At 35.7% G+C, this 24,308-nt stretch overlaps 2 protein-coding genes across 3 annotated transcripts; one reads left to right on the plus strand and one right to left on the minus strand.

The window, feature by feature from the left end:
* On the plus strand, window positions 1-9,067 carry LOC121424286 (coiled-coil domain-containing protein 152-like). The gene is made up of 8 exons (XM_041619915.1): window positions 1-224; window positions 1,411-1,516; window positions 2,332-2,400; window positions 3,281-3,345; window positions 4,004-4,106; window positions 5,160-5,287; window positions 7,423-7,518; window positions 8,356-9,067. The coding sequence occupies exons 1-8, from the start codon at window positions 3-5 to the stop codon at window positions 8,479-8,481; spliced, it is 915 nt and encodes a 304-aa protein (XP_041475849.1). The 5' UTR covers window positions 1-2; the 3' UTR covers window positions 8,482-9,067.
* A 2,816-nt stretch (window positions 9,068-11,883) lies between these two features.
* On the minus strand, window positions 11,884-23,053 carry LOC121424021 (TLC domain-containing protein 4-B-like). 2 transcript variants are annotated; one of them, XM_041619593.1, is made up of 8 exons: window positions 22,977-23,053; window positions 19,306-19,531; window positions 17,656-17,745; window positions 16,724-16,782; window positions 15,946-16,040; window positions 14,955-15,028; window positions 13,174-13,313; window positions 11,884-12,345 (listed from the first exon to the last, which is right to left on the minus strand). In XM_041619593.1, the coding sequence occupies exons 2-8, from the start codon at window positions 19,485-19,487 to the stop codon at window positions 12,155-12,157; spliced, it is 831 nt and encodes a 276-aa protein (XP_041475527.1). In that variant the 5' UTR covers window positions 19,488-19,531; window positions 22,977-23,053; the 3' UTR covers window positions 11,884-12,154. The 2 variants fall into 2 exon arrangements, with proteins under 2 accessions (XP_041475527.1, XP_041475528.1); XM_041619594.1 differs by having other exon boundaries at window positions 19,306-19,523; window positions 22,977-23,049.
* Between the last annotated feature and the right edge of the window lie 1,255 nt (window positions 23,054-24,308).

The following is a 24,308-nucleotide window of genomic DNA, read 5'->3' on the forward strand; positions in this document are numbered from 1 at the left end:
GTATGCAATGGGAGGTTTGGCGGCAGTACTACTACAGACTAACGTTACAGATCTTTCTTAGCTTCTGCCAGGCATGCCATGGGTTCAGAGTGAACCCCCTCCCCACGTCAATTTTAATTTGTCTTTTATTATCTCTCTACTCTCTAGATCCCATCGTGATGGAGTCGTCAGCAAGGGGCATTGACTTGGACAAAGTGGTTGAGGAGTTTAATTCTTGGCAGAGGGTACGTTGAGTAAAAAAACTGAAAATTACCATCTAGCTGTCTTTAATATTGCAGTACTTCATTCAGATCCACTCTAACGTTAGGCTTACTTCATTTTGGAAATTAATATTTTAAGATTATTCAAGAATTATAACATATAAATCATTTGAATTTCATTACAATTCATCATTTTAACTGGAATTGGGATGTTGAGAGTAGACAAAAGGCAACAGCCTTTAATAGTTGGGTGAATCATTGAAGGAATTTTAAATTTAAAGTTTACAAATTTTGAATCTATTTGGCATAGACTAAGAGTAAGACAGGTGTTTTATATCTTCTGACTTTTAGGTGTAATTAGAAATTTACAAGCTACAGATATCCTGGGCTACACTCATTTTAGATTATCTAGATTTACATGTTTATGATGACAGGCACATTTCTATAAAAAAGGAAAAGAAATGGTTATACCAGGGAGCCATGTCATAAAGCTGTTTGTTAGTTAAGAGCCACTTTGTTTCATAAGCTGTTCGTAATTACCGGTAAAGAACGACTGGTGATCCTTTCTCGTAGTAAATGATATATTCATTGGCAATGCATAAGAAAGGTTCACCAGTCGTTCTTAACTTACAAACAGCTTTATGAAACGGCCCCCAGTACCAACACTGAATATCTAGATCTACGTGAAATCAGCCTAAGGCATTACCTGTTAGCAAATGTAGCTCATCTCTCCAAATTTGTGATGAATATTCTGGTGTCATTGGGCACCAGGAAATAAAAATGGGCCAGAAACCTAGGGTATAATGTCAATTTACAACAAGGAGAATTGAAGGTTCTAAGTCTTAAATTCTTTTTCTGTTTCATTTCAATTATTGTTAATGCATATTTTCTTTAAGCACTATGATCATAGAAAGATGGACATGTGTGTTATAGTAGCCACTATCATTAGTAGTAGTAGTAGATCTGAAAATTGTTTGGTTGGATCTATTTATATACAAATAGCTTCTATAGTCTTGTAGACTATAGAAGCCAGTATAATTCTTTCATGTAGACTCGTAATGTAGAAATCATTATTTTGGCGGATATAGCACAGGAATGGGATTTAAATTCTTGTAAAATTTTTCTTTGGTTTTTTTTCATCATAATTTTCAAGTGTAAACCAGCATTGGTAATAAATGTATGATATTTGTATAAAATTGTTTCATATCAGCTGCATGAAAGGCTTGTCCAAGAAAAAGAAGGCCTTCAGAATGAAGTCAGTCTGCTGCAAAGAGAGTATGAAGCATCAAAAGAGAGACATACACAGACAATGAAAGGTATTTTAAGCAGGGAAGGGGAGGGGTTCTCATCTTGATATGGAATTTTCATGAAATATGTATCACCAAATTATAGTATGAGGGCCAGATTTCATCGAGTGTCAACTGTTGTAACTTTGCCATTGTGGCAACTTGCATGGTAACCTTGATTTTGATCGGCTGCTGAGCTCTGTTGCCAAAATGGCAAAGTTACAACAGTTGAAACTCTTTATGAAACAGGCCCCTGGTAATTCAATATCAATTATGAAATTTTCAATTTGAATATGTACCCCCAGATGCCCTTACTTTCTTCAGCCCAGCATCTATCACTTATTTTCTTTTACATTTTATAGACTCTTACCCCATACCCCCCCCCCCTCCCCTGGAAAAATATTTATTTTGTAGTTTCACTACCTTTTGTAGACAAATATGCAGAAAAAAATTGCATACCCGGTAATATTCTTCCAAAAAGCCCTTCATTTCTATTCCCATTTTCTTTTTCCTCTTTACAATTACAAGGCCTGGATTTTCCTGAAAATACCATAGGCAGAATAAACCCTCCTTTTGAACACTTGTCATTATACATTGTTCGTAAACTAAAATAATTTTAGCGGCTATGATTTGAAAGCTAACCTATGCATATCAATACTGTAGTCTTTATAACCACATACATATCCCTTTTCAGGAATTATCAGTGAAGATAATGGAAATCAAAGAGAAATAGACAATTACTCTGTTATAGATTGAAAAAAAATTATATATCATTAATATATTTCAACATGGTTGACAAAGTCTTGCTGACATTTTTCATTGCCATTATTTTTTTTTCATTTCAGATTTCAAGCAAACACAAGAGATGGTTACAAAGCTTCAAAACATGCTCAAACTGAAGTGCAATCTTGAAGGTATTATTCTGAATTCCTTTAAAAGTATTAAACTTGGTTGCAGGTTCAAATATAAAGTAGCCCACATTTCATTTTGGGTTCTCAGAAAAGTCATCTCAATGAATGAGCATAACTGTAAGGCCTTTTTTTTATTAAAAGTGCAATACCTTTCTATTGGATATTTAGAGTACACTTCCAAGAAACCTTTGAAAAAGAAGAGGTATATAGGTCTGCTTATCAAATTTTATGTGAGTCTGATTGTTTGCTGACTTTATTTTGTATGTAATAAGATATTGCAGTTATCCTATGTTTGAATTGCCACTCTTGTATTAATCTTTTTGTACTGGAATTTATCAAGTTTACAAGTAGATGATAACATTGATAATTAATAGAATATGGTATTTGTATAGCATACACCTTGTCAGGTGCTCAAGGCGCTCTGGCTAAGCTATGTTGCCACAGCTCTAACAGCTTTTAGAGGAATTACTTCCTGCTGGTACCCATTTATGTATTGTGGATCAATTTCATGCTGAAGGAAATTACGCTATGTCTCTGAGACTAATCCACTGGGCCACAACGCCTCAATGTTATACAGTGACAGTTTCATATCTAATTGAGATAGTAATTAGATACAAACTATAAATTATTTCAGAGTTTGAACCTTGAATAGGGAAAGTTATTTTGATTTTATGATAATTGAAAGAATCCACCTTCTCTATAGATCTAGATATCTCTCCCTCTCATTCATTTTATTTTTCTCTGCCTCAGTCTTGCATTTTTTTTGTTTTACTTTTCTTCATATGATAAATTATGTATGGATGTCAACCTAGACACAATTGGAAGTCCTCTTGACAAACTACTATTAATTTACTTTGATATGTTTTGTTTTTGCTAATTTTAGATGAGAACCAAGAACTGAAGGACAAAGTGACAAATGTTATTGATGAGCTTGCCATTACAAGAGAGGTACAATTTTAAGAAATGATGTAGAGACCTATTATAGAACCTGGTGGGTGTAGCTGTTTGTGGGTTACAGTGTACAAGTGATTTTATGAATGACTGGTGAGCTTTGGAGGTACATGAACAGTAACACAAATGAAAATCTGGTATATCATTTAATACAGGAAAGGATCACCAGTCCTTTGTAAAGTTGGTCATCACTTACAAACAGCTTTAAGAAACACCCACCATGAGATTAAGCAACAGAAAATAATGGCATATGGTTTTTCATCCACATTGGTCAACAACTATTCTTAGCTTTTATTGGTTAAAGAAGCATAGGTTTGTGACTGTTACAGTTACTACATGTATGTTAACTGCTGGATAATGACAACTGGTCAGCACTGGTAACTTTGATGAAATGAGCCCTGATATGTTCACATAATGCTCCATAAGATTTCTTTGGTATAAACATATTACTCTTATACTGTGTCAAGTTTGTTTTTATGCTACCTCGGGCACAGCTAATACACAAATTATGAGTCAAGTATTAGGGACAGTGATTTTTCAGTTCTGCAGTAACAACACAAGAGGCCCATTGCACGAGATTTGCAATCAAATGCAACTTCGAAAATCAAATGCAACTTAATAGCTTCCATCATTTCATCCCTTCATATGTTATCAGGAACACAAACTAGCCATGAGCCAGTCTCAGGACAAGATGGATGAACTGCATAAAACTCACAGGCAGGAAATGGATGATCTCTTGGAAACTACTAAAGCGGAGAGTATGTGACATTGAGTTCAGATTTAATTTAATAATTGGCTTAATGAATTCAGTAATAGGAATAAATTTCGGTGCCTTTGAATGTTTTTTTTTTTTTTTTAAAGAGAAATGGTGCTACACAAATGCTGTGCATCATCACCATAAATACATGTATTATACACTGAATCTGCCTGGGGGGTATTGCAAGAAACTTATTTGCAATCGATGCAAGTGTTAATACTGAATGTTCAATTGGAACACTCAATTTTTTTGTAGAAAGCAAATCAATTGATTTATTTATGTTGTATGAAGTAGACCTGCAGTCACTCGCAATACTCAGACTCATGATTGGCTCCAAAACTTAGAACATTGACAATCAAAAGCATCTTAATGCCATACCCTTTCTAATTTACTTGAAGAGAAAGAGCGTTGTAGCCCAGTGGATTAGTCTTCTGACTTTGAAACAGAGGGTCGTGGGTTCAAATCCCAGCCATGGCGTAATTTCCTTCAGCAAGAAACTCATCCACATTGTGCTGCACTCAACCCAGGTGAGGTGAATGGGTACCCGGTAGGAAGAAAATTCCTTGAATGCTGAGCGCCTAGGCAGCTCAGCTAAAGCCGGGGTAATAATAGCAGGGCCCGCTGGTAGAACAGTTTTCGAAACTGAAGTGGCTACCCTGGGTAAACATACCTATATTATTAGCGAAAATGCAAAGTACATTTCTGCTTTGATTGAAAACTGAAAATAAATATCTGTTCTCTTCGCTATTTTACCACAGTGCTTGGTACTAGTAATTCAGTTCTTTTAGAGACAAGATATGATTTTCTCGTAATTTAGGGAATCGCACTATGATAGATTAGAAAATTGAGGAGTCTGCCTTCAAATAAAACCTAGAACTACAGAAATGGGGTTGATTTGGGCAGAATAACCATTTGCATAATCTGACATTGCTTTAATAGAAAAGATCAACTGGAATGTAAATGCACTGATCAGCTTTGCCTTTCTTTAAACAATAAATAGAATCTAATTCTGATTCCATTAAGAAGTTCAGTCAACTAATAAATTGTATTTCAGGAGAGAAGGAGGTTGGGATATTAAAGGAGAGTTTACATGCTAAGATGAATGAGGTTGGCAAGCTTCACAAGCAGTTAGCTGAACTGGAGAGAGAGAAACATACTGAAGTTACAAGAGTTAGGCTTGAGGTGAGTAAGGACCCTTTTGGTGAATATCGCTAAAAAGTATGAATTTACATAATTTTGCTAAGCACAATCATGCCGGAGAAACTTGAATATGTTGCATGTGTAACTGATAGAATTTAGGCTTTTAACCCTAATCCACCAACTCGCCCATTTCCCTGACTTCTATGAAGATGTAATATACCTTAAAGCAAGTACAATCCAACAGCATTGTAAAGTAAGCCCTCAACTTCTAAAATCAGGCCAGGTCCCCAACCCATAATGCAGCATGTATGAAAAAAATGAAACATTCATGATTTCATGTAATAACATAAGAAAAAGGAAAGTGGGGATGTGACATCAGCAGCCCATCTAATGAATATATTTGTGACGATGTGCATTTTATTATCCTTTTTTATTCACAGAATATTGATAAACTTTAAAATTCAATAACTTTGTTTTTGTTATCCAATTTTGATGAAATTTTCACCATTTTGCTCTGTGAATTTTACTCTATTTACTTTATTTGAAAGATACATACATTTTCTTGGTATTCATTTACCATAAATGACTGCCATTCCAACCTGCTTGTACCATTCAATCACCCCCATCTTTTGTGTAATATTAATAAAACATTGTATGAATGCATGAACATTCAATAAAATCTTATGATATCCTAAAGTATGCCAATATTATGTAGCATTATTTCCCTTTTCCATTCTTCATATTTGAATCGCCTCAATCTAAGGAAGATGTGAAGTTGTTAAAGATAATCCATAAAAAAAAATCATCTTTTTCTTAGCATTATACATTTATAGTTATTAGTATAACTGCAATTCCTTCTATTGCATCATTCAAATCCTTCAATGCATGTGTAAATCTGTTACAGTGCAATAATAATAAAAATATGGTATTCCTTTGTTTGGAATATTACTAATGATGGTTTTCATTTGTCTTGTGACCTTCTTATGTCTTACCCGGTATATAGATGTAAATGCAGGCGTAATTCATTTTTGTTCCAAATCTTACATTTTTATTTCTCAATCTAAGGAAATGTTAAAATGTTACATTACAATACATAAAAACACCTGGGGGCCGTTTCATAAAGCTGTTCGTAAGATAAGAACGACTGGTGAACCTTTCTTACGCGCGTAACCATCGCCAATGTATATACAATTTACCACAAGAAAGGATCACCAGTCGTTCTTAAAGTCACTCTTAACTTACGAACAGCTTTATGAAACACCCACCAGATAAAACTCTTCAATACAGAAAGGCACATCTGAAGAACATTTTCTGTCTATACATGTACATTCAACGTCCATCCCTACAACTGCCATGAATAAATGGCATTATTACTTTTCAAATCTATTGGTGAATAATTTGTTACAGTTATATTGATTGGAATATTGCATAGATATATACGTAAACCTGGGGGTGTTTCACTAAGTACCTTGTGACTTTAAAATGCAGACGCATATCTGAAATGCAACGTGCAATCTAATTGATCAGTACGCAGTAGTGCACGTCCTCTTGACATGATCTGACCAATGCGGTTATGCCTTTTATACTGCATGCAACTAAGAATTCAAAGGTAAATGCCAGTTGTGGTAATGAAATCAAAATGAGTTCCTACAGAATCCAATGAAATGACCACCAAAGTGTCTGTTTGTATGAATAAAACGCATGTGCCAAAGGATTCTGGAAGAAATTGTGTGATTGCTGATAAATTAGCAAATAAGCACAGGATTCGGGTCAAGCGTCAGGCCGACATTCAGAGCAATAATAATACACTGTCACACGTACGTGTGCTTATCTGTGTTGGTGATCTTCAGTGTGAACATTTTTAAGCGTAGATTTCACAAAGTTCAGTTTATGTAACTGTACCAGATCTAGATCCTCGATGGACAATTAAGCCTGGTTTTACAGAATTTCTCATGAAATCAGTGTTTACTGCAACTGATGGTTTTTCTCTTTAAGTACGACTCTAAGTCATACTTAAATCTTTGTGAAACACCCCCAGGAATGTTAGTAAGGATGTACATGTAGGGTACACATTGACATGTAGCTGTCATTATCATTTTTCAAGTGAATGCTTGTATGAGAGAGATACCTTTTTATCATGTGCTTTTAGACCCATCATATATTTCTTTCTATGGCAGTATGATGCTAAGCTGTTGAAACTGCAGAAAGAAATCACACGAGCCCAACAACAGAGCTCAAAGACTGCTAACAGGGGTAGTGATATATACAGACAGGTAATTAAATTCCTCTGATTTTTTTCTTCCGATTTATATAGCATCTCATGGGAATTTAAGAATTCAGTCACCATCTTGTAGCAAACCACCATCTACATTTAACACTATTGTTATTGACAAAAAATCATACCTTTTAATTCAGGAATGTGATTTTTTAAAGTTACATCTTGACCTGTTGCTCACTAATGAGTGGTACATGCAAGTGGTAACTGTATTATAGCATATCAGATTGTCATCAGGTCAAGAACTGTGTGTTGAATAGTTTAATAATTTTAATGAAATTATTCTGATTTTATCCAGGTGTACATTCTTATAAAAGTAATTTTGCCTACATCAAATCTTTTGGGACCATACTGTGTTTGAATCAGAAGAAAACTGAATGTTTTAAACAGTCTGGTCTACAAAATTTGCTTTGACTTGGGAAAACTGAATGTTTTGAATAGTCTGGTCTACAAGACTTGCTTTGACTTGGGAAAACTGAATGTTTTGAATAGTCTGGTCTACAAGACTTGCATTGACTAGGGAAAAATCTACAAGACTTGCGTTGACATGGACAAATCGAATGTTTTTAACAGTCTGGTCTACAAGACTTGCTTTGACTAGGGGAAAACTGAATGTTTTGAATAGTCTGGTCTACAAGACTTGCTTTGACTAGGGAAACTTGAATTTTCGAATAGTCTGGTCTACAACACTTGCATTGACTAGGGAAAATCAAATGTTTTGAATAGTCTGGTCTACAAGACTTGCTTTGACTTGGGCTAATATTTGACTTATAGAAGGTTGACTTTCCATGCTTACAGTACCTGTACCTGAATCATCATAATTCATTCCTTACAGAAACTGATGAACGCAAAAGCCGAGTCCGACCAGCAGATTTCATCCCTCAAGAGAACCATATCAGACCTTCAGAGGAGACTTGATGCGCAAACAGGAGGCACTTACGGACCTAAGAGAAAGTTCTGAGCTCTGAGAATCATCTCCAAGACTGCACATGCATGTGTGATATTAAAGGGAGGTACAAATGTATAAGACCTAGCAGAAAGTTTGGGAAGTGACTCCCTGATACACCTATGTACAAAGAAATGAGAAAATGTTCTGAGCTCAGGGAACCTGCTCCCATAGTCAATACATGTATGATATAAACGGAAGGCACCAACATGTATCCACGGACATGTGAGAAAGTTTTGAGCTCAGGAAAGTTGCTCCATACATGTATAATGTACAGGCACCTTGGACCCAAGAGAAAGTTCTGAACTAAAGAAAGCTGGCTCCATATGTCTACCATGTCTACATGTACAGCTGAGTAGTATGCACATTTGTATGGAGCTTTTTAGAGAAAGTTTTGAGCTTGGGAAAGTCACTTTATTTACTCTGGTAAATGTATGCATGTACGATATAAATGATGGACATTTATATGGACCCAAGAGAAAATTCTGAGCTCAGAGAACCAACTCCCATACTGTACGTGCAGGTCTGAAACTGGAGACGCCAATGTACAAAAGTTGTTTTTCCATGTTGATGTACTATGAATAATAGCACATTTCAAACTCATACATTTCTTTCTTGCTTTTTGTGTTTGTTTCATTGACTGTTCTCCTTATCACTGATCAGGGTCCTGTAACACAAAAGGTTAGCGATTGATCGTACACTTGATTTTCACAATGGATTGTACATTGTAGTTAATGGAATCAGTCGTAGAAAAATGTTCTATGATCATTGCTAAGTCTTGTGTTACGGGCCCCAGATGTATGAAGATGAATTTGCCGATAAATATCAAAATGAAATGTTCCTTGGTAACAAAGGGTACATGTACTAGTATGCACTGCTTGGAATCTACTCTGCATACCACCTGTTGCTATAAGCAGTGCCCTGCTAAATTTCTTGTCACAATTTAATTTCATAGAAAATATGCATAGAAACTGAACACTAAAAATGAATAGTTGCTCAAGTCAAGTTCCCACTTGCGCACATTGAATATTATTTTATTCATTTATTTATTCAACATATTTATACAGGAATAAAAAGAAACATTCGATTCAGCAAGGCTGTTTTTCATTAATGTCCTGTTACAACATATTAATACAGGAACATACATTTTGAATAAAATTTTTTTTATATTATCTCCTTGTCTCTCCTTCCAATAACCCATCCTCTCTCCTAGTATTATCTTCCATCATCCTGTCTTTTTTCTGACTATTCTCTTAATATATACCTTGCTTAAAAGTTTGTCATATAGTATTATTTCTTCCTCATCACAATGAATAATAAATTGTATCCATCCCTCTTATTTTGTATCACTTTCTCTCTGTAGATTTCATCTTCTCCATTAAATTTAATAGATACACAGTATGATGATTGAATGTGGTCACAAATATAAGTTTATTATAGTCAAACATTAATTAAAGATAATATAAAATCTGTCCAATGTCCTGAGATACAATGTACATGTACTGTTATACATTGTCCATAATCTTCACACAACATATGATATGGCAACATTTACAAAAAATGGAAATACATGGAAATCAATGAAAATTTACATCCTGCCTGATCTTTGTCATAAAAAAATATCACAATATACACATGTAGTCAATCATAAATTATGTATTACAAATTTACATCCCGCATTTACATTTCAGAATTGTATTTCAATATTTGTACTCTACATGTTATTCAAGTATCATGCAGCACATCTGCAAAACTAGATATAAAGCAGACATGTTCTGAATGCTCTATGCATGAAACTGGGGAGCAGTATCTCAATAATGGCTCTGTAGTACAGGCCAAGACAGTTTAAAGGTTATAGTCTTGTCTGCAGGATACAGTTATGAGTTTAACCTTAAAAGGCCCAAGGGGGGGTAGATCCACCGCGCAAATTTTTTTCAACCACGCCGGTCGCTGACTTTTTACTTTCAAACCTTTTGCAACTTCTGAATTTGATCTTATAGTTTTGTAGATTATGCCATGGGTAAGCGCATGCCAATTTTAGTCGTGATTGCATAACTGACGGCCGAGATCATAAGGCCCCCCCTGTCTTCTTAGGCGTCGAATAAGTCCAGTCTATTTAGGGTAAAGAAACACTCACTTGCCACCACACAAATCTCTTTTTACTATTAAATGTTATTGTTTTTTTTTCAATGGCAATTGTTGGGGGCTTTATTTTGACCCTAAACAAGATGAAATTAATTACTTTCAATAAGTAAAAGCCTTTAAAGTGCCATCGGCTTGACGAGATACTTTATCTTGCCATGTCGACATAATAATCTTATTATGTTTACATGGCGAGATATTTATCTTGCCAATTCGACTTATAAAAAGTCATATGTCAACTTGGTGAGATATTTGGACTCTCGCCGGGCCTTGGACACTTCATATCTTGCCATGTTGACATATGTTTTTTAAGTTGACTTGGCAAGATAAAATATCTCGCTATATTGACATATAACGTTTTATAAGTCAACTTGGCAAGATACCGTATCTCGCCAAGTCGTCTGTTGATGCCACTTTAAAAGCTCCATAAAAAAGGGAAAATAAGGATACATTTTTAAATAATTTTTGCAAAAAACAGTATTTGCATTGGATTTGTACACAAACTCACATTTTTGAGCAATTTTGGGTCTGCATGCACTTGTAAAATGTAGCAAAATTTAGACTTTAAATTAAAAGTTAAGGAGCGACGCAGCAAAAAAATTGCATGGCGGATTTATCGTGAAAAATGTTGCAGGGGGCTGAATCAGGCCCCCCCCTGGCCCCCTGGTCTTATTATGGTTAAGCCTGTTTGTATTGTAACATATATTGCATGGCAAACAATAAAAACAAAGATAGGAAAATTGATACACCCATATCAAATTGAAAGGAAAATAAAAATTCAACTTAGAAAAAAAAAATCAAACTTCACTGTGCATTGTCCTTTATAGCACACAAAGTACACTGCATAATTGTTACGTGCACATTTTTTAAAAATTTTACCTTGTTTAATAAAGCATTATCAAAATCAATAATTATGGTTTCATTAATAATAAGAAATATAAAAGTACAAAAATCATCATGTAAAACCTACTCAAAACATGGCATCGGCATAGTAGATTGCATTAAAGTGACTTAAACATAAAATTACAAATTCAACTGCATTGCCGAAAAAGTATCAGTAAATCTTGCATAAAGTCGGCCTCATGTTAATAAAATCTTTGACTCTGTAGAACATATGCACAACAGGCCTACCCATGTCCTTTAATATAATCATTGATTAATTCTATTAGCAATATAGATGTTTATATGGTCACAAACAATAATGGCGATTGACCAGCTATCAAATCCAGCCATTAACATATGGACATTGCTGGAATTTTTTTTGAAGGTGTGGCATTTTTTTTGAAGGTGTGGCATTTGGGGGTAAAAGCTAAGGGGATGTTCTTTGCTTGGAGACCAAGGAGTATTTGAATATCAAATACCCACTCCTCAGTTAAGCACTGATCAATTCTAAAATTTCCATCAGGCATTAAAATGATAACTCTGTCCAGGAGCAAGTACCATTGCAAGTCTTTCAAACAAATATATTCCATACATGTATTCTGTGAGTCATGAACATCAATAAAAATACCTTGTATTTGCCAAAATCGCAACGGAAATTGCTACGTCACTGTCCCTTTATATGTGAATCAGTTCTGTCATTCGAAGCTGTCTTATCCTTGGCAGTAGATTTCTTTTTGAGCATCCTGTATGCCCCTCTAGCCATCTTGAAGAACCAGTACATGTTGATAGTATCCAAGCCAACACTGCATGTGAGACAGGTTAAGGTCATCCACAGCTGCAGTCTCTGGAACCCTTCTGCAGTGATCATGATAAAGAGAGAAACATGCTGCCAGAAGTAAATGATTTGCAGTAGCTTGTCAATTTGATCTAAGATTTCGGGATGGCTGGTAATATGATACTAAATCGAGTAAATAGGACGGGGCAATTTATAAAAACAGGTGTGTGCAAAAACTAGAAGCTTGAATACAATTCGGGAACGGACAGGGATCCAATGTGAGAATTTAAAGCATGATTGGGTGAAACATAATAAATATTCTTCATAAAGTTTCAGGTAGTACTCCCATTTCAATATGATCTCACATACTTTTCAATTTCGAATCCTAGTTGGAACAAACATAATATCTATGCTAATGATCAAAGTGAAAAAAATAGAGTTAATAACTAAGCCTTTATTTGGGATCAGGTAAATAAAAAAAACAAATCCATTCACGAATAGGTTGGACATAAGTGTAATAATACTATACACTGACTTCATAGGCATTTCTAAAGTGAAAGTAATGATAACAGTATACAAATGATGCACATATGTGAGTGCATCGGTAGGTTTTGTGAGCATAAGGTAACGATGGAACTGTAGGAGCAGCCGAGTGGGTTTAAAATAGTTTCCATAGTTATCGCATGCTCACTAGTCCTACCGATGAACGAACAAACCTAGGAATCATATTTCATAGAATGCTGGAACTTATGGGGCTAAAAATCAATTTCATGGCAACCATGCATAAGTAATTACCGATGCATGGCTGACCATGCGTCAATAATTACCCATGCATGATACAGTACCTATTCTATAATTACATTTTCCTCATAATTTTCAAAATAAGTTCATAACTTAATTATTCTTACCTATAAAAAATGATCTTAGCATATAGTAGTAGAAGATTGGAAGTATTCCTACTCTAACAGCAAAGAAAACTCCAAGCATTACAAAGCCATTGTAAAGATAAAGCTTAGTATCTTTATATCCTAATAAGTAGAGCATCCATCTGCATAAGATAACAATAAAAGTATAATTTCCAACAACACAGAACAAGACTTAAATTGCAAATATAGTTGATATACATGTATCAAATTGAACCTCAGTGACTGAATGATGTTCTTGGGTATCCACAAGATTCCTTATCATTTTACATTCCATGAACTTATCAAAATTGAAATATAGAGTTAATTACATTTTTGTTTCGCCTGCATAGCAGAGCGAGACTACAGGCGCCATTTCTCTGATGGCAGCATTGTCAACACCAAATCTAAACCAAAGGTTAAGTTTAACTTTATTTGCAGGCCTAGTTCATGTTACAACTTGGACCTAATGGTATTACTGAACATCCTGCCAGAGTTTGATGTCACATGACCAAGGTCAAAGGTCACTTAGGGTCAACGAACTAAGACCATGTTCGGGGAATCAACACCAAAATCTTATTAAACCGAATGTTAAGTTTTTGCAATGTCATCATAACTTAGAAAGCATAAAGAACTAGTTCAGGAAACTTAGACATAAGAGTAATCAAGTATTTCTCAACACCCTACCTAAGTTTCAAGTCACATGACCAAGGTCAAAGGTCATTTAGGGTCAATAAATTTTGGCCATGTTGGGGGTCTTTGTTGATGTCCATCATAACTTTGAAAGTTTATGGATCCAGTTCATGAAACATGGACAGAAGTGTAATCAAGTATCACTAAACTTCCTTTATGAATTTCAGGTCGCAGGACCAATGTTAAATGTCATTTAGGGTCAATGAACTTAGATTATGTCAGGGGTATTTGTTGAATTGTCATAACTTTCAAGGGTTATCGATCTAGTTAATGAAGCTTGGATATAAGAGCAATCAAGTATCAACAAACATCCTGTGCAAGTTTCAGGTCACATGACCAAGGTCAAAGGTCATTTAGGGTCAACAAACTTTGGCCAGACATATTGGAGGTATTTGCTGAATTGCCATCATGCATCTAACTTTGAAAGTTTACAGATCTAGTTTATGAAACTTAGGCATAAGAGTAATCTAGTATCATTGAACATCCTACTCAAGATTCAGGTCACATGACCAATGCCACAGGTCATCTAAGGGTCAATGAACATAGTATTTTATTATATGAATTTTTTCTTTTTTCAAATAGCTATTAATAGTTGTTTTTCAAAGTCAGCACTGCTGCTATATTGAATGACGTAACGCAGGCGAGACTGTCAATGAGGACTTGAATGCAACATTAACCATTTATCAAAATTTGATTACAGATTAGGGTTATAGGAAATTCAGTTCCATGTTTAATACAAGACAAAATAAATCTAGCATCTAGCACCTATCAGGTAAAATGATTCAAACAACATAATTTGCTAATTCTGGTCAAATTTCATAGTTTGTCATGTTTCAAGTGGTTGCATTCGATCCATTGCGAACATGGTATAATCATAATTGTAATACTTTATGGTGCATCTAACTCATCAAGCCTTATTGGCTTTTACAGATACGCTCTTCCACTATTGTGTTGATTACATTTGATTTCAAATTTGTATTAAATCGTCTTTGTTTTTTCACTTTTTCATCTACATACATAGTATATTTCCATAATGGAAATAAATAAATAAATGAACAGTTGTGGTTATAAACAACAATGAATATGATACCTACCTCAAATTAACAAATGGAGTAGAAGCCTCAGCAATGACTCGAATATTTCCAAAGTAAGTAAGAGGTCCATACAACTGGAAAAATAAAAATATGAATAAAAAATACACATTTACTGTGTAAAATCATATCCAAATCAATGAAAAGAGCTGTATAAACACTACATGTATTTGCATTGGATTTGTACACAAAATCATGTTTTTGAGCAATTATGGGCCTGCACACACATACAAAATGTTGCGTAATATTGGAACCGCATACCCGGGGGTCGCAATTTTGGTCTCAAAAGTTGCGTGAGACTTGGAAGCAATAAGTCAGCGAAACTCAATAAAAAAAAATTGCGCAGGGGATTATCGCAAAAAATTTCTACAGGGGGGGGGCTGAATCAGCCCCCGCCCCCCCCCCCCTCCAGATGACATTTGAAATGTGTTGAAAGAATTCAATTTTTAGGAAATAATGTATCTACCAAAAAGTCAGAAAAGAAGAAGAAAATAAAGAGTTAAATCTCTTTATTCTTCTTTCAAGACCTTATTTTTAGAGAGTTGATTTTAATAGTTCACCTCAATATAGTCGGTCCTGAAAGATATTAAAGGGACAAGCACATATAAAACATGAGAAACAATCATGACCCTGATTTATCAAAGTTGTATGTGGAAATAAAGGGGGTTTAGCATGTAGTAGCATCAGTCCCTCTCCAAAGCCCACAATAAATCCAATGCAAGTACTGGTTTAAAAATTGAAAAGGGCAGACTTTGAGAGTGCTGGAGCAGATGCATGAGTCATCTCTTTTCTACATTAAAATTACATTTCACATACACTGGCTTATCTGAAATCATTGGAGGTATAACTGATAATATGCTACTCATAACTATTTCATTTTTGTTGGTCTATTTTTGTTCACACTTTTATCAATCTTCTTTTCTGATTTTCATCTTTCACTCAGTACAACTTGCCATTAAGGATATAAATCCAATTCTCCCGATTGACATCTTACCACATTAGCTGTGAATGCACTAGCTACAGCAAGATGATGAAGGATATAGAAGATCGACTCTTTGATTGGGAAGCCAACAAACATGAGTATCATGTCTAAAGAGAAGAAACATGAAAAGTAAGATTATTATCATTATTACTTATAACATTGTATTTGTATTTCGTATTCATTATGTGTGATTATGATTCTTTTGTATATATGTAAACACATCTTACATCATGTAATGTATTGTTCTGAATGTAGGAATAACAGCAAAAAAACAAATGAAAAAAGAATAATGTGCAAGATTTGAATAGCTCTGACTAAATGCCACATTATCCTGCATACCATTACATTGGCTTTAGCACAGCTAATCTGATATTAGGCACTCAAGCATTGAAGGAATTCCTTTTTTACTTGGTACCCCTTTACTACACCTGGGTGGAGAGAGGCAAATGTGGATAAACAACTTGCCAAAGGTATGAGTGCTTCATCCTGTGGGATTTGAATCCCGCAGCTTGTCGTTCAAAGTCCAGATATTACAGTTTTATAAATGTACCACAGTTTGACATTCAAGCTTTGTAATCTAGCTTACCATTAATATTTTCCCACTGACACATTTTGTCATGAAACTGTTGATTTACTGCCACACATTTATAAAAAAAATAAAGAGCTCCTTTAGCTAGTCAGTAAAAATTCATTATATAATGTAATTGACATCAAGTTAAAAAAAACAATAAAATACGAGTTACATGTACATATTTTCATGGTGTACATTTTTATAGAGTTCTCTACTAACCAGCAGTGATGTATCCTGTTGTCACAGCAATAGTCGCTCTCGGGATAAAAGATGTCCCCCTAAAAAGGATGAAACATATGAATAAAACAGCTTTATTCATATTTTTCTATACACTTGAAGACATTAACAAATAATCTTGCATTACTTTCAGATAATTCTATGTATAACCCAATCAGCTCTCACTCAATAGACCTGAGAGTAGTTTCATGTGTGCTGTCTGTAATTTATCGTTGGTTTTGATTGGCCTGTGTTACTATTGCAACTGTCAACCAATGAAAATTTGTCAGAGCTGACAAACTTCAGGGGACTGTTCCATGAAGTTGTCAGCACTGACAACTTGTCTTTCTCCATCAGTTACCATGGTAACAGGCAGAGTTTAGTGCCTCTCAGCATTTCAAAACCAAGGATTTCACTGACATTGTCAGCTCTGGCAATTTAGTCAGCCCTGACAACTTTCATGGAACACCCCTTGGACACGACGTTTCCTGAAAAAAAAAATGTTATTTGAGACTTTCAAATCAATTTGCCCATTAGTTATTTCCCAGTTTCCTACCAATAATGAAGTATCAAATTACCAGGGGTTCTGTTACTACAGCTCCGGCCAATGACAATGCTTTCTGACATTCTTCAAAGATCAGCCAAACCCTTGATAAGTAGTTGTTTACCTCACAAACAATTTCAAGGGACACTTTTCTGCTGCTCCTTGCATTGTATTACTTCATATGGTCCTCACATCTTGCACATAAAAGCAGCACTAAATAGAGCAGGCAATTTTGGCTAGCACTTCTCAATTATTCATATATTTTCAATCTAGGTTAGTTGAAGGTGTTAAAGCCAATATACAATCATAACAAATCATATGTTTTGATTCAAACATTGATGTTTTAATTTATCAAGGTAATCTGGCATTAAAACTGTTTTACGGTTCTTACCATATCTTATCCTCAAATGTAGGTACATCAAATAGAAAGCTATACACAGCTAGACTGCTGACTAAGATGGCATGGAACATTGAGAGAATCCTGGGTAAAAAAAAGAAAACAAATATTTCTAATAATCAAACCACTACAGGCTTTTCAATGAAAAGAAACATGAGGATTTATTTGCCTTGATAGTCAAATTTTATCAAATGATTAAGTATTCATTGATGCTTAGCTCCAATATATTGTGGCCCATGCCTCTTCAATTTTTTTTCCAAAACTTTAAAAAATGGACTGTCTTAACCCAAATTGCCCAAAAACGTGATTTCGTGTACTAAGTGAACATAAATTCTGTTTTCACCAAAAATCATAAATGTATCATTATTTTTAGTTTTGCTGGTCAAAATGAATGTATTTTATGCTGCTTATGATCTTAGAAGAGTCTCCAACGAACTTCATTGAAAAAACAATGAAAAAAAAAGGGTCCAAAAAACAATGAAAAAAAAGGGTCCAAAAAACAAAGAAACACATAAGAAATTGAAGAAAAAACAATACAATACATAAGATATTGATTTGATATCACAATTTTTTTAATGTAAACTTGCTAGGAACACCACAAAGAGTTTCTATGACAAAAATTAGAACACTTGGAGCATTATTTATGGAGTTAAGAGGAAAGTTTGATTTTCGCATACTAATTACGCCTAAATGAGCATAATTGCTTAATAACTATTCGCATGAAATAAATTACTACCGGTATACAATTTTGTAGACTATATCTCAGACAACCTGCGTGCCAATTATTGGCGCGATCGCATGGTCGACGACCGAGATCTCAGGGGGGGGGGGGGGCCTGGGAGCCCCCCCCCGCCATATGAACTCCCAAAATAACCCAGCCTAGATAGGGTTAAAAATCAAATGATATAAAACACCAAGGAATTAAAACTACAAAATGTAAAAAAAATTATATTATAGTTTTTTTTTCTTAAATCCAGTAAGATATTAATCAAATTGAGTGGACATTTCTTGACCAGCTATTTGTAAGCAAGATAGCAGGTCACCCTATGGCCCCTTGTTCGATACCCAGGATCACAAGCCAAATAGGTGGTGTTAGTCCACATTCCCCCCCCCCCCACGTCAGGAGATTCTTTCAGTAATGTATCTCTTGATTATTTATTGTCCCTCTGCATTCAAGGGGAAATACATTCTTCCAATTATTATATTTTGTATTACTTTTATTTTCAATACTAATCATAATAATACATGCATACGACTCATCTGGTGCCATTGTCCTTTATATCCAATCAACAAATTCAAACTTCACATATCCTTTTAAACAATTAAATGGTGCTGTCCTTATTAAAGGTGATTTCTCTTTGCAGTTAAGAGATCTATGAATAAATAAATTACAAGATGATTAGCCAGCAAGCTCTATGTGGACAAATATCAGAGGGCAGGCGATCCAGTGATACCATAATTGTTAGACATGTAATATTTTGTTGTAAATGCATAATTGCCTTTTGTGGTTTACCCCTGTTCTAACTTCACCATAGTTAAGAACCCCTATTCCTATAAAGTTATGATTGTTTCACCATTTGAGTCAAAGTTTTCCCAATCTACTGAGTATCAACATGTAAATCTTATCAACTTTATTTACCATACCTTGAATTCCAGTCGTACCGTTCATAGATACTGATGTTTCTATATGTCGGTACAAACCACCAAGAGAGATAGGGAGAGACGCATAAGGCTATGCCACAGAGGATGAATGAATAGACCACGATGGGTACATAGGTTAAGTCCAGGACAATCTCGGGAGGGTGCAAAGTTTCAGGAGCAGCCATCTTTATCCCTTCTTCTTCCACTCTATCAGGAATGGCCTTTAATACTCAAAGCAAAGAAATAAAGAGAGAGAGAAAGATACAAAACAGAATAAGATAGGGATTCATTCTTAAGTAGGGTGTCCATAATAAAGTGTAGATCTGTTATCATGTTTGTCAAATTTCTTAAGTTCATTGTTATGTATTTACAGGATACTACCAATGACTAAAGATAGGGTAAAGTGATTAAACACTATGCAAACGTATAAAGATCAGTACTGTTGTACATCATGGTCCTTATTACTATGATTTCTTGGGGACATGCACGCATACGGTATTACAAAGAGACAGTGGGGGTGTATCTGCACTGACAGTGAGACAGAAACGGGACAAACATGAAGCCCATTGCAACGCCTACTTCAGAAGTCTGTAGGTGCCCTGAAACCTCCATGAATCTCTCCAAGTCCAAGATGCTCCCCTTTTGCGCCCATTTTAAAAGGGGGTACTCAAAGCTGAAAATATTATGATTTTAACAGATAAAGAGTAAAGTCAGACAAACAAAATACTGAAAATTTAATCAAACCCGCATAAAGAATAACAAAGTTATGTTATGACATTTCAAAGTTTTGCATTACTTCAGTCATTGCATTATGCAATGAGCAATCTGATATTGAAATTAAAATTATACAAGTGGAATGCCTCTGGCCGTCTCACCTGCATCACGCAGTTAAATATAGCAGCAGTGCTGACTTTGAAAACTACTCTAACTCGCACAAGATGTTCAGTGATACATGGTTACTATTATGTCCACTTTTTATGAACTAGACCAATAAACTTACAGAGATATGGTTATTTAACAAAAAAACCCCAACATGGCTCAAAGTTCATTGACCTTTGACCTTGATCATGTGACCTGAAACTCACACAGGATGCTCAGTGATACTTGATTACTCTTATGTCCAAGTTTCATGAATCAGATCCATAAACTTTCAAAGTTATGATGGTAATTCAACAGATACATCCAATTCAGCCAAAGTTCATTGACCTTTGACCTTGGTCGTGTGACCTGAAATGCGCACAGGATGTTCAGTGATACTTGATTACTCTTATGTCCAAGTTTCATGAATCAGATCCATAAACTTTCAAAGTTATGATGGGAATTCAACAGATACCCCCAATTCGGCCAAAGTTCATTGACCCTAAATGACCTTTGACCTTAATCATGAGACCTGCAACTTGCACAAAATGTTCAGTGATGCTTGATTACTTTAATGTCCAAGTTTCATGAATCAGATCCATAAACTTTTAAAGTTATGATGGGAATTCAACAGATATCCCAAATTCAGCCAAAGTTCATTGACCCTAAATGACCTTTGACCTTGGTCATGTGACATAAAACTCATGCAGGATGTTCAGTGATACTTGATTAACCTTATGTCCAAGTTTCATGAACTAGGTCCATATACTTTCTATGTTATGACGTCATTTCAAAAACTTAACCTCAGGTTAAGATTTGATGTTGACGCCGCCGCCGTCGGAAAAGCGGCGCCTATAGTCTCACTCTGCTATGCAGGTGAGACAAAAATTGAGTCAAAATGTTGAAATATTATGCAGTTTCAGGCATTTCATGTAAGTTACATTTACAAGTTAGACATACTGTATGGCCTCAACATGCACCCTTTGTCAAAATCTTGAAAAGGCTGAATCGTGTGTACAGTGAGTAGGTGTGTTCATCGCAGGTGGACACCATTTCTGTGATGAATGGTTTCAGGGTTTTTTTCCCAAAGAAAATCACAATTTTGTCAAATTATGAGATTGTTGGCATACTTACTATTAAGAGAGTCAAAAGGGGCCTAAGCTTTCGATCCTAGCAGAATCTTCTTTGGAGGCAAAATGACATTTTGTCATTTTGTCGTTTTGCCTCCAAAGAAGATTCTGCTAGGATCGAATGCTTAGGCCCCTTTTGACTCTCTTATTTACTCCATTGGCTCTTTTTTTTTAGATAAGCAGTTTACAGCAGCTTCTTTCTGCCATACTTACTATTAAGAATATAATAATGAGAAACAATATCAAATGAAAATATTGTGGAATATGCTAATTCTATTTGGCAGATCAGTATCTTCACCTGCACCTGCAAGATGGTGCCACACAATCACAATTCACCCTCCCTCACGGCAAAACTCAATTCATGCACAATCAAGCTGTAAAATGGAGTCTCCTACACCAAGCAAGGCAACATAGATCTTCTAGGTCTAGTATCAAGGCTAGCAACAGCATAGCACATGCACTAGCTCGCACCATTAACACTTTTGTGCCAAGCAACTTGAGATAGGAGTATAAACTCAACCAAAGCGGCAGCATTTTCATTCTCTGTACATTGTATTTCTTGCTATCATTAATAAAATTATACCAGTACTAACGTTACTCTTACAGTGAATCTAATGGGAATCAAGAATTAAGGTCAAATTTGAATTATGGCCTGCAGTATGTCTTTCGAGGATCTAGCAAACATTATGGGTAATGAAGAGATAAACTAAAACCGCAATCGTATCAGAACGATGTGCATATATTGACGCCTGTGATTTAACAGCGGGTTCGTTACCATCCTGCCTGTGGGGCATCTACAGGTAGGACTATGGTATGCCAATGGTGTACACAGCACACAATATAAAAATCACTAAAATATCACTTTTGTGACCGAAAATACTTATTTCCGTACAGCTTCAATTTATTTTTTAATTGAACAATTTTTAACCAGAGCGCTCGAAAACTTGAATTTTGGGCATATTTTTGTGTACGCCCTCTATTGGTGGAAAGTAATATGGCAAGTCAATTGTAGTTTTTCAATCTCTATTTTTAATTAAGAAAAAATAATTTCAAAAATCAAATTTACTTACGAGCCAAGTTATATGATGGAACCCGACAAGTGACAGTGTAAAAAAATCAAGCATTTAAAATTGTCCCATAGAAAAAGAGAAAATAAGCCAAACATTGCCAACCTCATTTCTCCACACAGGGAGGAGCAACAGAGAACAAGGTTATATCAATTATCATAACCTTAATGAGTGGGTCTAGTAGTAGTAGAGTCTACAATTAAAATGCTGTTTCGCGTAATTTCGTTTTTTTTTTGGCCTACCTAAGCTAAAGTTCCGGGCTATGTAGTCCTAGTTAAGCGCAGCTAGTGCTGATTTCAGCTAGATCTAATTGACTGCGGTCGTTCAACAGAAAAAAGAAGGCCAAGAAAATCGGCCACAAAATGGTGGAAAATAATTTCGCCTGGGCCCGCTGGATGGAGATTAGCGGGCGAAGCAGCGCACGCGCCCCAAGAGTTTCGGCTGAGGAGAGGAGGTCTGACCGCTTTCGAGGATTCGGGTAGCTGAATACTATTTTTTTTTACATCTTCTGTCCTTCTGATAATAGAAAATTATCTTCACATTTGTATTCTCAGACCCAATAATGGATATGGCTCCCCTGTCGAAATCCCTATAAACTACTGTTCTATACGGTACTTACCAAAAGTGCAAAACAGAATAAAGTCTCACTCTTGGTCTTGGACTTGGTGATACACGCATATACATTTGAGCTAGCTAGCGGCTAGCCTGGATCTAAAGCGCATGCGTGCGATGATATCGATGTGGCGCGGAAACCCCGCCCACTTTTTATTTATTTATTTATTTATTTATTTATTCATTCATTTATTTATTCATTTGTTTATTTATTTATTTATTTATTTATTCATGCATTTATTTATTATTTATTTGTTTATCTATCTATCTATCCGTCCGTCCGTCCGTCCGTCTGTCTGTCTGTCTGTCTGTCTGCCTGTCTATCTGTCTATGATATCTTTCTATTCTATCTAATCTATCTAATCTATGTATCTAATTTATCTATCTATCTATCTATCTATAAGTTTGTTTGTTTTTCATTTATATTTTTCAAAGAAAGCTTGGTAAACATTTGAGCATATGAGTTTGTAGCCCCCGGCCTCCCCCTTAGTAAAAAAACAAATTATGATGATAAACGTTTAGTATAATAATGCCAAGACCCACGGAAAATCCTGTCTGTCATAGCCTTACAGTCCAAATTCAATTGAATCCTGATAACAAAAAAATAACCCGGCCGTACTAGTAGGCCTATACTCGGCTCAAACCCAGATCCCCTATCCCCGATATGCTACGGGTCAGGGGCCGCAGGGGTGGGGGTGCTGGGGGGGGGGGGGGCTTCGCCCCCACACTTTTTTTCCCATACAAAAACGTGAATGGCCATAGGATTGTGATCTTTTGCAAGGTCAGCCCCCCACATTTGACTCACACCCCCCCCCCCCACTAGCGTACCATGCAAATGACACTGTTTTTGCTTGTCATTTTTTTCTGGTACGATTGAACGCCTTTTTTGATAGAAAACCACTTTTTTTTTGCTTGTCAAATTTTTCGACCGGTTTTGCCCCCCTGTTGGAAAATCCTCAGGTACGCCACTGCCCCCACCTTAACCGTTCCGCTGCCCCTGCGGGTGTGCAATATTATGGCCATCTGAATCCCTCATGCACCCCCTCCTCTTCCCATTCACGGGAGAAAACACATGTACAAATTATGCTCAGTAAAATATTTTGCATTTGTCTTTTTCACTTTCTCATTGTTATCATGGGCGGAAATCCCAGGGGGACAATAACCAATAATTGTCCAGTAGCCATTTAGTCCATAATGGTCTATGGAGTGTTGATTATTTGGCGAAATGAATTAAAGAAAGCCAAATAGGCGAACTGGTGAGTAGGCCTATTGGGGGTGTCTGGAAAACGAAGACCGAAGACCGAAGACCGGGGACACGTATCACACTCGTGTGAAAGCG

The sequence above is a fragment of the Lytechinus variegatus genome, chromosome 11, assembly GCF_018143015.1.
Source record: "Lytechinus variegatus isolate NC3 chromosome 11, Lvar_3.0, whole genome shotgun sequence".
Taxonomy (NCBI): domain Eukaryota; kingdom Metazoa; phylum Echinodermata; class Echinoidea; order Temnopleuroida; family Toxopneustidae; genus Lytechinus; species Lytechinus variegatus.